The sequence below is a fragment of the Pelophylax lessonae genome (genome assembly GCF_965119305.1).
Source record: "Pelophylax lessonae genome assembly, chromosome: 2".
Taxonomy (NCBI): domain Eukaryota; kingdom Metazoa; phylum Chordata; class Amphibia; order Anura; family Ranidae; genus Pelophylax; species Pelophylax lessonae.
In genome coordinates, this window is record NC_138769.1 from 43,817,441 (window position 1) to 43,830,288 (window position 12,848).

Consider the following 12,848-nt stretch of genomic DNA (forward strand, 5'->3'; position numbering starts at 1 on the left):
GTGTTACAAGGCCTCAGGTGTGAATGGGGAGCAGGTGTGTTAAATTTGGTGTTATCACTCTCACCCTCTCATACTGGTCACTGGAAGTTCAACATGGCATCTCATAGCAAAGAACTCTCTAAGGATCTGAAAAAAAAACAATTGTTGCGCTACATAAAAATGGCCTAGTCCAGGGGCGTAACTACAGGGGTTGCAATTGCAACCGGGCCCCATGCTCCAGGGGGCCCGTGCAGCTCCCCTGTACACCTGGATAGGAGGGGCGGCGGGGGCAGCATGTAGAGAAATCACTGTCCTCCTTTTTCCTCCTGTAGCTGCAGGAGGAAAATGGAGGAGATTGGTTCCTCTCTATGCTGCCCCCGCCACTCCTATCCAGTTCACTTGTGTTCTGCTGTCTCTGTGCTCCCCTTGTCCCCCCCACTGTGCTCCCTCCCCTCTCCTGCCGGCTGCTGCAGGGGATGTGTCACAATAGAGAACCAGGAAGGGGTCGGTAAATATGTAATTTACCAGCTCCTCCCTTTTCTGAATGGACAGAGTCATAGTCAGTCACATTGTAAAAAAATAAAATAAAATGATAAAAAATAATACAATTAAAATACCAAAAAAAAACCTACTGACACCAGTGGGGGAACTTCCAGGATCGCAAAGGTCACACTTGCAACCGGGCCCTGGCATTCCACCACCGTGGGGAGGCCCCAAGATGGCAGGAAGGGGGCCTACTGCAGAACTTGTGAAAGGGTCCTGCAACAAGAGTAAAGGGCCCCAGGATCAGTGGGAAGAGCCCCAGGCTTGAAGGGAAGGGCCCTGGTCAGGGGTCCGAGGGGGGGGGCCTTAATGGTTTCTTGCACCGGGGCCCTGAAGATTCTAGTTACGCCTCTGGCCTAGTCTATAAGAAGATTGCCAAGACCCTGAAACTGAGCTGCAGCACGGTGGCCAAGACCATACAGCGGTTTACCAAGACAGGTTCCACTCAGAACAGACATCGCCATGGTTGACCAAAGAGGTTTAGTGCATGTGCTCAGCGTCATATCCAGAGGTTGTCTTTGGGAAATAGACGTATGAGTGCTGCCAGCATTACTGCAGAGGTTGAAGGGTTGGGGGTCAGCCTGTCGGTGCTCAGACCATACGCCGCACACTGCATCAAATTGGTCTGCATGGCTGTCATCCCAGAAGGAAGCCTCGACTAAAGATGATGCACAAGAAAGCCCACAAACAGTTTGCTGAAGACAAGCAGACTAAGGGCATGGATTACTGGAACATGTCCTGTGATCTGATGAGATCAAGATAAACTTATTTGGTTCAGTTGGTGTCAAGCATGTGTGGCGACAACCAGATGAAGAGTACAAAAACAAGTGTGTCTTGCCTACAGTCAAGCATGGTGGTGGGAGTGTCATGGTCTGGGGCTGCCTGAGTGCTGCCAGCACTGGGGAGCTACAGTTCATTGAGGGAACCATGAATGCCAACATGTACTGTGATATACTGAAGCAGAACATGACCCCCTCCCTTCAGAGACTGGGCTGCAGGGCAGTATTCCAACATGATAACGACCCCAAACACACCTCCAAGACGACCACTGCCTTGCTAAAGAAGCTGAGGGTAAAGGTGATGGACTGGCCAATCATGTCTCCAGACCTAAACCCTATTGAGCACCTGTGGGGGATCCTCAAACAGAAAGTGAAGGAGTATATATAATAAAATATTTACAAAAATTTGACGGGTATACTCACTTTTGTGAGATACTGTAGATAGATAGATAGATAGATAGATAGATAGATAGATAGATAGATAGATAGATAGATAGATAGATAGATAGATAGATAGATAGATAGATAGATAGATAGATAGATAGATAGATAGATAGATAGATAGATAGATAGATAGATACATTTATTACTCTGAAAATAATTAGTTATTAAACAAATATAAGTCATCCATTAATAAAATAATGTTTTTATTGCCTTTAGCTTAAATAGCATCTTAATAAATATAAAACTGTCATTTAATATTTATATTCATTAATCCATATACATATAAAGTATTTTCTTATTACACAGTATAAACAAAATAAACACGTACTCAATATAATTTATTTATCATATATTATCATGTAAACAAGCAACAATAGTATTTGTTCATGTTTAAGGCTAATAGGCCTGGGGATTACATTTGGCTATACCCAGCGCCAAAGTTATTTGTAAAAGCTATAGGCCCATGTATAGGGGCTCTAAATGCTGAACGCTGAGGGGTACTCTGGAATGATAGATCCCATGTCTGGTCATGACACAGCTTTTACAACAGCCATGTTTTAATAGGTGGCCCTTATTCTGTTTATAATATAATTATATATGCATTGTACCCCTCAGCTGTAAAGATTAGTCCCCCCCCCCCAAATATTGGCACTTTATAAATAAAATTAAAATGCTCTGCACATTAAAGATTACCACATTAAAGTAAATAAAATAATAAAGCGCTCATTTGTTCAGTGCAAATATATTAGAACCCTTTATCACTTTTTGCATATTTTCTGATTTGCTGCAATCCCGTGACTATCTTTCAAGTATATTGCTAAATAAAATAGTTTTTTTGCAAACATATAAGGGGCCTGTTTATAAAAAAAATCTATACGATCATCAGCCCCACCTAGTGGCCATAGTGTACTTTTTTATTTTTTATTTAAGCAGTTCAGAAAAATACCCCATTATGGCCAATAGATGGAGCTGGCAATCAGAGCAGATACACATATTAGACATGTTTCGGGATTGTTCATGACCTAGCACTAGCAGTGAGGTTGTTTTTCTTTTTAAGGGGTTGCAATATGTTCTGTTACCTGCTGAGCGTTGGGTTTGCACAACCCCTTTAACGGAAACGCTTCACAAGCAATAGCAAAGAATTCTTTGAATTGCTGTCTTGCTGTGTATATATGTATACGGACTGTGCTGTATATAACACACAAAATGGCACAATGGCAGTGCGCTACGATTAGAGGTAACCAGAGTGATCAACACGCTGTTACTCTTATTTAACAAACCAATCAACAATTAAAAAAGGGTAGCAGCCCATAGTAACCAGAATTCATATTTCAGTGATGTGAAATCCAACTAGTTACTAGGGGAATTGCACTCAGCAACTACTGGATTAGCCTGTACATCACAACTGGCCATCTTTGCTCCATACAGACATACAGTATGTATATATTACACTTCGAATGGTGTGAATAATGAACAGCACATCCCACAGACAGCAGAAGCGATGTAGTACATTTTCATGCTTAGTCCATATACCAGAAGACAACGGAAGTACATTATGTCATAGGCTATAAGTGCCTATAATTGGACCATGTGATGTCCTTTGGGGAGAATGAGCCCACTCTGTTCTTGGTGTAGATCCACACGGCGGCCAGAATAACCAATATTAGCAGCAATGCCCCCAGAAGAACAGCAACGACGATGGTGGCAGTCCGCCAGGTGTTGTCACTGGAGGTGGATGTGGTAAATGTGCCGTTTGTGATTATTGCTGCAAAAAAATGGAAAATATGAATTAAAGGAAACATTTAAAATCACACTTCTATCAATTGTGGAAGCTATACATTTTAGGGCATTGACAGGTTTCTGTTCACATCAGAGCTGCTTCTCCATCCATACAAGTCAATTGGAATGCAGAAGCAGCTCAAGGCCTCCTTAGAAAGAGGTCAGATGCAGATCAAATGCACTTGTCAATGAACCTTGAATAATCTCAAAAGAGTCTCCATGGATTTCAAATGAAAGTAAAAGGCACCTAAAAGCACAGTGCATTTGCCCTTTGTCAAAAACTCAAAGATTATCAACACAGGCCTATACTTAGTCAGGCTTGTTTGAAGTTGTACCTTGTATTATTAGGGTTTAGGGCACAATATCCATAATTATTGTGTAGGATTCCTCCCAAAAATCAAAAGAATGTTGCCAAACTAATTGGGTTTAGTCTATGTCAGCCATTTTCCACCAGGGTTGAATGGAACCCTTGGGTTCCTCTAGGGTTTGTCTAGGGGTTCCTTGAGCTGTGGCTAACTGACCTCTCATCTGATGGTACCTACATAGTTCCAGGGACAACGATACCTGGCAGAGTCAGCAGAATGGGTGCAAGGATGCCACCTGTAAGGGTGGCATTCTTCCCACCTTCCACCACCAATGTAAGGGGCATTTTTCCAAATAACCCCACTGGATTAATCTTGAATGATCTTAAAATATTCTCAATGGATGTCAAATGCAAGTTGAAGGCACCTAAAGGTAGTTCCAGGTGCAACATAGTTCCAGGTGCAACGATACTTGGCAGAGCCATCAGAATGACTGCAAGGATGTAAGGGAGGCATTCTTCCCGCTTAGCACCACCAATGTAAAGGGCATTTTTCCAATAAACCCCACTGGATTAATCTTACCAGGGGTTCCCTGGGACCTGAACATTATTTTAAGGGTTCCTCTAGGGTAAAAAGGTTGAGAAAGGCTGGTCAACATTATCCCTAGTGTGCAAAAGTTTGTGGAATTATTGTAGGGATATTAGCTTGAGGTGCAAACCAAAAGTAATATTTTCGTCATACATAAAATTTGGTTGACTTAGTAAACTTCAAGGATTTTATACATCATATGGTCAAAAGCTTTTTGGACACCTGACCCTTACACCTACATGAGCTTGTTGGGCATTATATTCCAAAACCATGTACATTAATATGGCGTTCTCCTCTCTTATGCGACTATAATAGTACCACTCTTCTGGGAAGGCTTTCCGCAGGATTTTGAAGTGAGTCTGTGGGACCTGGATGACCTGCCTCACAATTAGAATTCTAATTCATCCCAAAGGTGTTCAAGTTAAGGCTCTGTGTAGGCCACTTGAGGTCATCCACACCTATCTAAACAAACCATGTCTTTATTGCGCTGACCTTGTACACAGAGGCATAGTCATGTTGGAACAAAAAAGGTCCTTCCCCAAATTATTCTCACAATCGTCTGAAATGTTTTTGTATGCTGTGGTATTAACAGAACCCTTCATTTGGAAACATCTGACTTCAATAATTTGGAGCGGAGTTCCCATAGTTTATTGTGTATTTTTTGTGGACTGCTGGTGAGTTCTCTGCACACCTAAGATTTCCATTCGTTCTGGTACAGCAAGTGTCTTACTGTACATTATGTTTCAATTATCATATTATAAAAAGTATTAAAAGTTCAACTGGAAGCATAGGAGTCCCTTGTCATAGCCATAGTAGAGGTAAAGACAACCAAACTTAGACACTAACAGAGGTAAGAACCAGCATCCACCAAACACTTAAGTATCTGGTTCCTCTAGGGCGGGGCCTAATGAAAAAGTGTTGGTTCATTATAAATAGGTAAAGTAAATGAATACTTACGCGGCATCTCATTAACTGAGAAGGAGTTGGAAATTGTCTTCATGCCACTATCCAGAGCCTTCTGGAAAGCATCGAGACTAATGGAGTTAGAAGAGTTTATCAGTGATGTGAAGTAGGCGACCACGCTTCCCTTCCTGAAGCCAACCACAATGATTTGGAAGTTGGTGACATTCAGAGTGTTTTTCATGGAATTGGTGAGCTGAAAATAAGAAAAAATGAGGCAATTAATTAAAAGGTCAAGTAAATGAGAGGCCAACTCCAACATAGAAATTTTATTTTTGGGCAAGGTATGGAAGGGTTAGAACCTCTATCAGGTTTATATTGTTATCTGTGTTCCTTTTGGGGAGATTTCTCTTTACTTTTTCTTCATTTGGCAGTCAAACAGAAAAAGTAGGTAAGGGAAATGGCTGGGAGGAAGTAGATGCATGGGCAAAGCATGCATGACATAAATAAAATAAACTTTTGTAAAACTTTGTAAATTAACTTTCACATAAATAACATTAACCTGTTTCTGCTGGCCATATGCATATATGTGGCGGAATGCCGATGGGCTGCCCCCCACCACTGTCGCGGAGCTGATACCAACAGTTCCAGCGTTGTATCAGATTACCACTACCCGTCAGATCGTGCAACGGAAGTTACATTCCGTCCAAAAAATACTTACTGCGCATGCGCTATGCCTTCCACAGCGCTATGCGTTCTACATCGCTATGCGTTCCAAACACTTCATGATCTAACGAGTATCGGTAATCTGATAGAACACCCATGTGGACATCTTACTACACCCAGCTGCGTCTCGAATTTCAAAGAAATTTTTGTAAAAATGTGAGCGTATATAAATAAATATAGTATATTGATATCTGTGATGCTGTTTGGATATTTAATTTTGAAAGCCTAAAGGTTTAGCGCTGAGCAGTGCGGGGTGTACCAACATTGCCTCTGCCACCTTCCTACTGCTGGCGCCCAGCTTCTTACAAAATGAAACATCAAATCAGCATCACAAATGTCAATAAACTATATTTATTTACATTGAACAAAATCATAAACGCAACACTTTTGTTTTTGCCCCATTTTCCATGATCTGAACTCAAAGATCTAAGACTTTTTCTATGTACACAAAAGGCCTATTTCTCTCAAATATTGTTCACAAATCTGTCTAAATCTGTGTTAGTGATCACTTCTCCTTTGCCGAGATAATCCATCCACCTCACAGGTGTGGCATATCAAGATGCTGATTAGACAGCATGATTATTGCACAGGTGTGCCTTAGGCTGGCCACAATAAAAGGCCACTCTAAAATGTGCAGTTTCATCACACAGCACAATGCCACAGATGTCCCAAGTTTTGAGGGAGCGTGCAATTGGCATGCTGACTGCAGGAATGTCCACCAGAGCTGTTGCCCGTGAATTGAATGTTCATTTCTCTACCATAAGCCGTCTCCAAAGGCGATTCAGATAATTTGGCAGTACATCCAACCGGCCTCACAGCCGCAGACCACGTGTAACCACTCCAGCCCAGGACCTCCACATCCAGCATCTTCACCTCCAAGATCATCTGAGACCGGCCACCCGGACAGCTGCTGCAACAATCGGCTTGCATAACCAAAGAATTTCTGCATGATATGCCACACCTGTGAGGTGGATGGATTATCTCGGCAAAGGAGAAGTGCTCACTAACACAGATTTAGCCAGATTTGTGAACAATATTTGAGAGAAATCGGCCTTTTGTGTACATAGAAAGTCTTAGATCTTTTAGTTCAGCTCATGAAAAATGGGGGCAAAAACAAAAGTGTTGCGTTTATAATTTTGTTCAGTGTATATATGCTCATTTATTGCTAAAATTGCTCTGAAATTCAAGACGTAGCTGGGTGTAGTAAGATGTCCATATAGGTGTTTTATCAGATTACCGCTACTCGTCAGGTCATGAAGTGTTTGGAATGTATAACGCAGTGGAACGTATGTTGGAATGCATAGCGCATGCGCAGTAAGTATTTTTGGTCGGAACATCACTTCCGTTACACGATCTGACGGGTAACGGTAATCTGATAGAACACCAGTTACTGTTTATAATCAGAAGCTGTAAGATTGGCTGCTAATCATATGGCCACTGTCAAAGCCAATAACATGGTCAGGAGCCCCCTACCAGCCCCTGGCAGAAAGATCCCCTTAAAGGGCCACTGGGAGCCAATGGTAAGAATTATAGAAGAACTTCTAACAATCCAGATAAGATTTTGACCCATAATAACCTAAATGCCTTCTTGAGTTTAGTAGAGGAATTCCTAAATGATCCCCATCCAGTGGGGGTGACTTTTTCTTAGAGTACAGATGAGTCTTCCTTGAAAACCATAGAATTTACAGTTCCTGAAACTGTGTAGAAACTCTAATGTTGAGGGAGTACTTACATTGACAGTGAAAAGTTGACGGAGGTTATTGTAAGCTTGGCTGGAGGCATTATATAGATCTGTTTTGAATTCCTGATCCATCATCTGTACACTGGATGGAAAAGCTTGGTTACCTATGGAGAGAAAGGACAATATTTTTCTTTAATAACAATTAGTTCAGATATGTGTTTTCGCAGAACAGCCAATCAGAATATATCTCAATTTACAAAAATGTGATGTGTGCTTGGATTTAATAAAGCGAGTTCAAACTTATTTGCACTATCGGAGCTCTCTCTTATCTCCCCATATACGTGTGATCATCTGGAAGTGATTCACTCTGGAGGTGGCCATGGATGGATTGATCTTCTATTGTATAGCCCATTTATGTGCTATGAGAAACTATGAGAAAGTGAGGCAGACTCATCTGGTGAGTGTATATTTGATGGTTTAAGTGGTGAGCTTTGGCTGTACTTCTCCTTCAATAGGAGGGCGGAAGACTGCACACTAAAGTAAGAACTTGGCAATATTTGAGTAGTAACAGATTTAAAGCACTTACTTGCACAAATCAAGTTTGTGGACTCCAAACAGGGAGAGCTTGAAGAACAAAGATTTGCTTTGTTAAAGCAAGCCACGGGATCTGTAAAATATATAAAGATTAGTTTCGGAAAAAAAATAAAGATTAGAGGGTTAGTTTTCAAGAAAAATATTGGCAGTAAGGTTGTCAACTGATTGGCTGTTATTTTTCCATCCTGAATTCTATAGTTGGTTGTATAGCAGGTCTATCCAGTATGTTTGATCATATCTGTACAGTAACTAACAGCATTTACTACACAAGATTTAAGACTGACAGATGTTCTTTACTGTATCATATTGGTTCAAATTAACTGTGCTCAATTGTTTCCAGTGAACACTAAAAATGGTGTTATGGCATGTATAGTACACACGATTCTATGCGTACAGCATTTACATATAAATTAATTCTAGTAGCTAGATATATTTACATACATATGCATGTCCATGCAGCCATTCACACACATATAAGAGTGCACATGCGCAAATTACTACAAAATATGCCCCCTATAGACACTGGCATTTATATTTATGGATCTGAACGCAGCACTACAATATGCTGATAAATGCTGCAGTGTGACTGGACTCAGTGGTTATCATAGAACTGCTTTGAGAACCATAAAAAAATAAAATGCTGTATTTGGTGTTTTTAATGTCTGCATACATAAGCTTTTATTGTGCTAATCGACCTTTGCCAGCTTTGTTAAAAAAAAAAAAAAAATCTGCTGTTTACAGACCTCTATCGCTAAAGTTGAATTTTATACCTATTGAAATCTAGTGAGTGTGCAGAACTGGTCAGCTGATATAATAAAGAATTACCAACATGAATAAAGCGGTGCTCCAGCCCCCCCACAGAAAAATGAAAAGTCATCAGCTACACATACTGTAGCTGCTGACTTTTAATATTAAAATATTAACATTTTTGTTGTCCGTAATACAACCTCCGATTTTCGTCTCATTAGTACAGATTTCGACGGAAAAAAATCTTAAGAGCAAGACTAGGCATGCTCAGAAACGAAAGAACACATACAAAGCAATCCAACACATGACGTCACTTCTGAAGTAGAATTCTGTCGTACGGGAAAATTCGTATGAAAAAAACCTCTTCACTTTCCACATCAGACTAACATGCCACAAAAAATGGAGGACCGGTCGGCGGAAATTCGTAGCGTGTGTACGGGGCTTAGGTCATGACTTCAGCAATTGTCTCACGCTGAAAACCAAGTGTTAGCCTTTTTGTAATAATTGAAAAATTCGAAACACTGACTGGTATCATGGAGAGATCTATTGCAGGAGCTTAACATAAGTATACTGCTGAATTTAGGTTTGTTTTAATATAAGTGCTGCTTGTAAAAATGTCAAATTGAGAATGATAACATCAAAGAAAAAATTCAGAAAGGATAGCAAGCGTATGATTACAATAATAACTGGATTCACAAACATATTAGCACCCTTTGAGAGGAGCCTGTTGAACCAGTTAAGTGAGGAATCGGATACTAAATTGAGTATAGACGTTGGAAGATGATGATATTGAACCACACTCACCTAGACATTGACGCCCAGGGTTGGTTGTGTTGAGATCTTGAATTCCCGGATAGCAGTTACAGTTGTAGCTTCCCACAGTATTGGTACAGTAAGCGAGTTGTGAGCATGAGTTGTTTCCATTGGTGCACTCATCCACATCTGTATAGACACAACATTTAGGTTTGTAAATGTTCTTTAGTTATTGTTCTTGGGAATAAAAAATATAAAACTTAAAACTAACATTGCATATTTTTATATTATCTTTTTTACCCAGTAGACGGAGCTCTAAACTTCCTCTCATCGTTTTCAATACTTTTTTACCAGCTTTGCTAAAAGAAAAAGTCTGTTGTTTACAGACCTCTATAGCTCAAGCTGAAATTTACACTGATTGAAATATAATAAGTGAGATTTCCCCTAATGTCCTTTCCCAAAAGGCTTCTGGATGATCTAAGCTCCTTAGCATGCTTAGATGCCTGTCATGCCTACCAGTTTAAATGACCTAGAAGCCAGCTCTGGAGCCAATGCAGTTTTATGGCTTACACTATCTATCAAAGCCCTGATGAAGGGAATGTCTTTATATGCATGTCCCTGAAATGCATTGGTTGTACTTTTTTTTTTACTATAAATAAAAAGATTTTGGATCCACAATATCTCATGATCAAAACATCTCATGCCCCTTTGTACAAAGTGCTCCTTATCCACCACATACCGAGGCCACTTTGCTTATGAATCTGTACTCTGAGAAGTTCCTCCAGATGAACTGAGCATCCCAGGTCCCATTTGTAGACCCAACATGCCCTCTGGATCCCTCAACTCTGAATTTATACCATCCGGTGTCACCTTAACTGATCATCTCTCCCTACCCCAGACATCAAAGATTTCCTTTTCTAGTGACAGTTACCAATGGGAGCCAACAACAGCACAGGCCTTAAAAATCCCAATGCTATTCAAAAAGTTAACATTTTGAATGAATTCACACTTTCATTTTAGTCAGATTGCTAGTAACAATGTGAAACTAGATTCAGAGATGCACACAATGAGAATTCTGGTTAAATAAGGTAATAGCAAGAACCTTCCTTGCAGCACTGGTGCTCTTGGTTCAAATACCTGCCAGGACACTAGCTGCATGGCATTTGCCTATTCCCGCTATTTTTTCATGGGTTTCCTCCCACACTCCAAAGACATGCTGGTAGGTTAATTGGCTCCTGTCTAAATTGGTCCTAGTATGTGTATGCATGTAAGTATGCATCTGATAAATGGACCTTTAATTGTAAGCTTCTTGAGGGGAGGGGCTGATGTGAATGTACGGTATTTGAAGTCCTGCATGAGTTCTCAATGCTATATAAATAAATACCCGTAATAAATATATCCTGTGGACTTTTACTTTTGAATGTATGACTAGGGTTGAGCGGACACCTAGATGTCCGTGTTCGACGGGTTCGGCCGAACTTTAAAAAAAAGTCCGGGTCCGTGTCCCGGACTTTTACCGAACTTTTCCCGGACACCGAACCCCATTGAAGTCAATGGGGACCCGAACTTTAAGGCACTAAAATGGCTCTAAAACACCAAAGGAAAGGGCTAGAGTGCTGCAAATGGCAGCAAAACGTAATTAAGAGCATGGCAAGTGCTCTGCAAACAAATGTGGATAGGGAAATAACTTAAAACAACAAAAAAAAACAGAAAAATAAAACAATGTTCTTCTTCATCTCTGAAGGACGAGGCCCATATGGAGTAGGAGGGAGGTTGAGGTGGTGGTGGATGTGGCGGTGACATAAGCGTGCGCACAGGGTGTGCTGGGTGTGCCTGGGCACACCCTAATCACCTAGGGCACATAGCATTGCCAGTGAGGAGATGGGAAAGATCTCCCTGGGACCTGCTCTGCTCTATTTCTCCTTGCCTACCGGTACATGGCCCCGATACATTACTCTCCCTGCTGGCAAACACATGCATGTGTATTTCAACTTTGGGGTGCACACCTTAATGCAATAGGCTGCGCACACCTATGGGCGGTGTAGGTGGAAGCGGCGGTGGAGGAGGACCAGGGCCGGATTAACAGCATCATGGGCTTGGTGCTGAGGATTTTGAAGGGCCTTAGGGCCGTGCCTTGCCATGCACCCAGAGGAGGAAGGGTGCAGCCATGCATGCCTAATTCAACATGGGATGCTGTCTCTGAAGCCCATAAACACATCCATGCATCGCCAACTGTCCCTCCTTGTCCGGCCTTCACGCTGTGTGGGGAGGTTCTGAGGGTGCTGCCTGGGGAAGCGAGCATAGAAGCCAGACTTCTGTGTTTACAAGTGACAGAAGAGCGGTAACAGTGAATATGGCCAACCCGGGGCCTATATAAAAGGTAGGGGCCTGGAGCTGCAGCTCCAATAGACCCTACATTAATCTGGCCCTGAGGAGGAGGACGAGGTAGCCAACACTGCTTCTTTTCACAAATTTTAAATGAGGGTACACCCCAAAAGAGTGAGAAAGAGCAAAAATGGAACAATGGGTGGGTAAGGTCGGTATCCATTGCTATTCTGCATAAGGTACGGAAAAGTCCCGTGGGATCCATGCCTGGTTCATTTTAATGAACGTGAGCTTGTCCACATTGTCTCTGGACAGGCGGCTGCGCTTGTCTGTTATAACGCCCCCAGCCGTGCTAAATACCCGTTCAGATAATACACTGGCTGCAGGGCACGCCAGCACCTCCAAGGCGTAAAGGGCAAGCTCAGGCCATGTGCCCAATTTGGAGACCCAGAAGTTGAAGGGGGCAGACCCGTCATTCACTACATGTAGGCGTGTGCACACATACTGCTCCACCATGTTGGTAAAATGCTGCCTCCTGCTAAGACGTTCCATCTGAGCTGCTGGTGCTGCTGTTTGTTGTGGCGTGCTGACAAAGCTTTTCCACATTTCGGCCATGCTAACCCTGCCTTCTGAGGTGCTGGCGGTGCCCTGGTTGCGTTGGCGACCTCCTCCTCCTCCTCCTCTGCCTTGTGCTTCCACTGTGGCCCC

General features: G+C 42.0%; 1 protein-coding gene across 1 annotated transcript in view; it reads right to left on the reverse strand.

Moving 5' to 3' along the window:
- Window positions 1–3,310: 3,310 nt before the first annotated feature.
- Window positions 3,311–12,848, reverse strand: part of LOC309546615 (uncharacterized protein) — a gene marked incomplete at both ends in the record, with an annotated part of 29,959 nt that continues 20,421 nt past the window's right edge. The window contains 5 exons of the mRNA XM_082246354.1: window positions 3,311–3,510; window positions 5,372–5,570; window positions 7,773–7,885; window positions 8,308–8,388; window positions 9,867–10,004. Coding sequence (XP_082102480.1) covers window positions 3,311–3,510; window positions 5,372–5,570; window positions 7,773–7,885; window positions 8,308–8,388; window positions 9,867–10,004 — 731 coding nt within the window. The remainder of the gene's footprint in view (window positions 3,511–5,371; window positions 5,571–7,772; window positions 7,886–8,307; window positions 8,389–9,866; window positions 10,005–12,848) is intronic.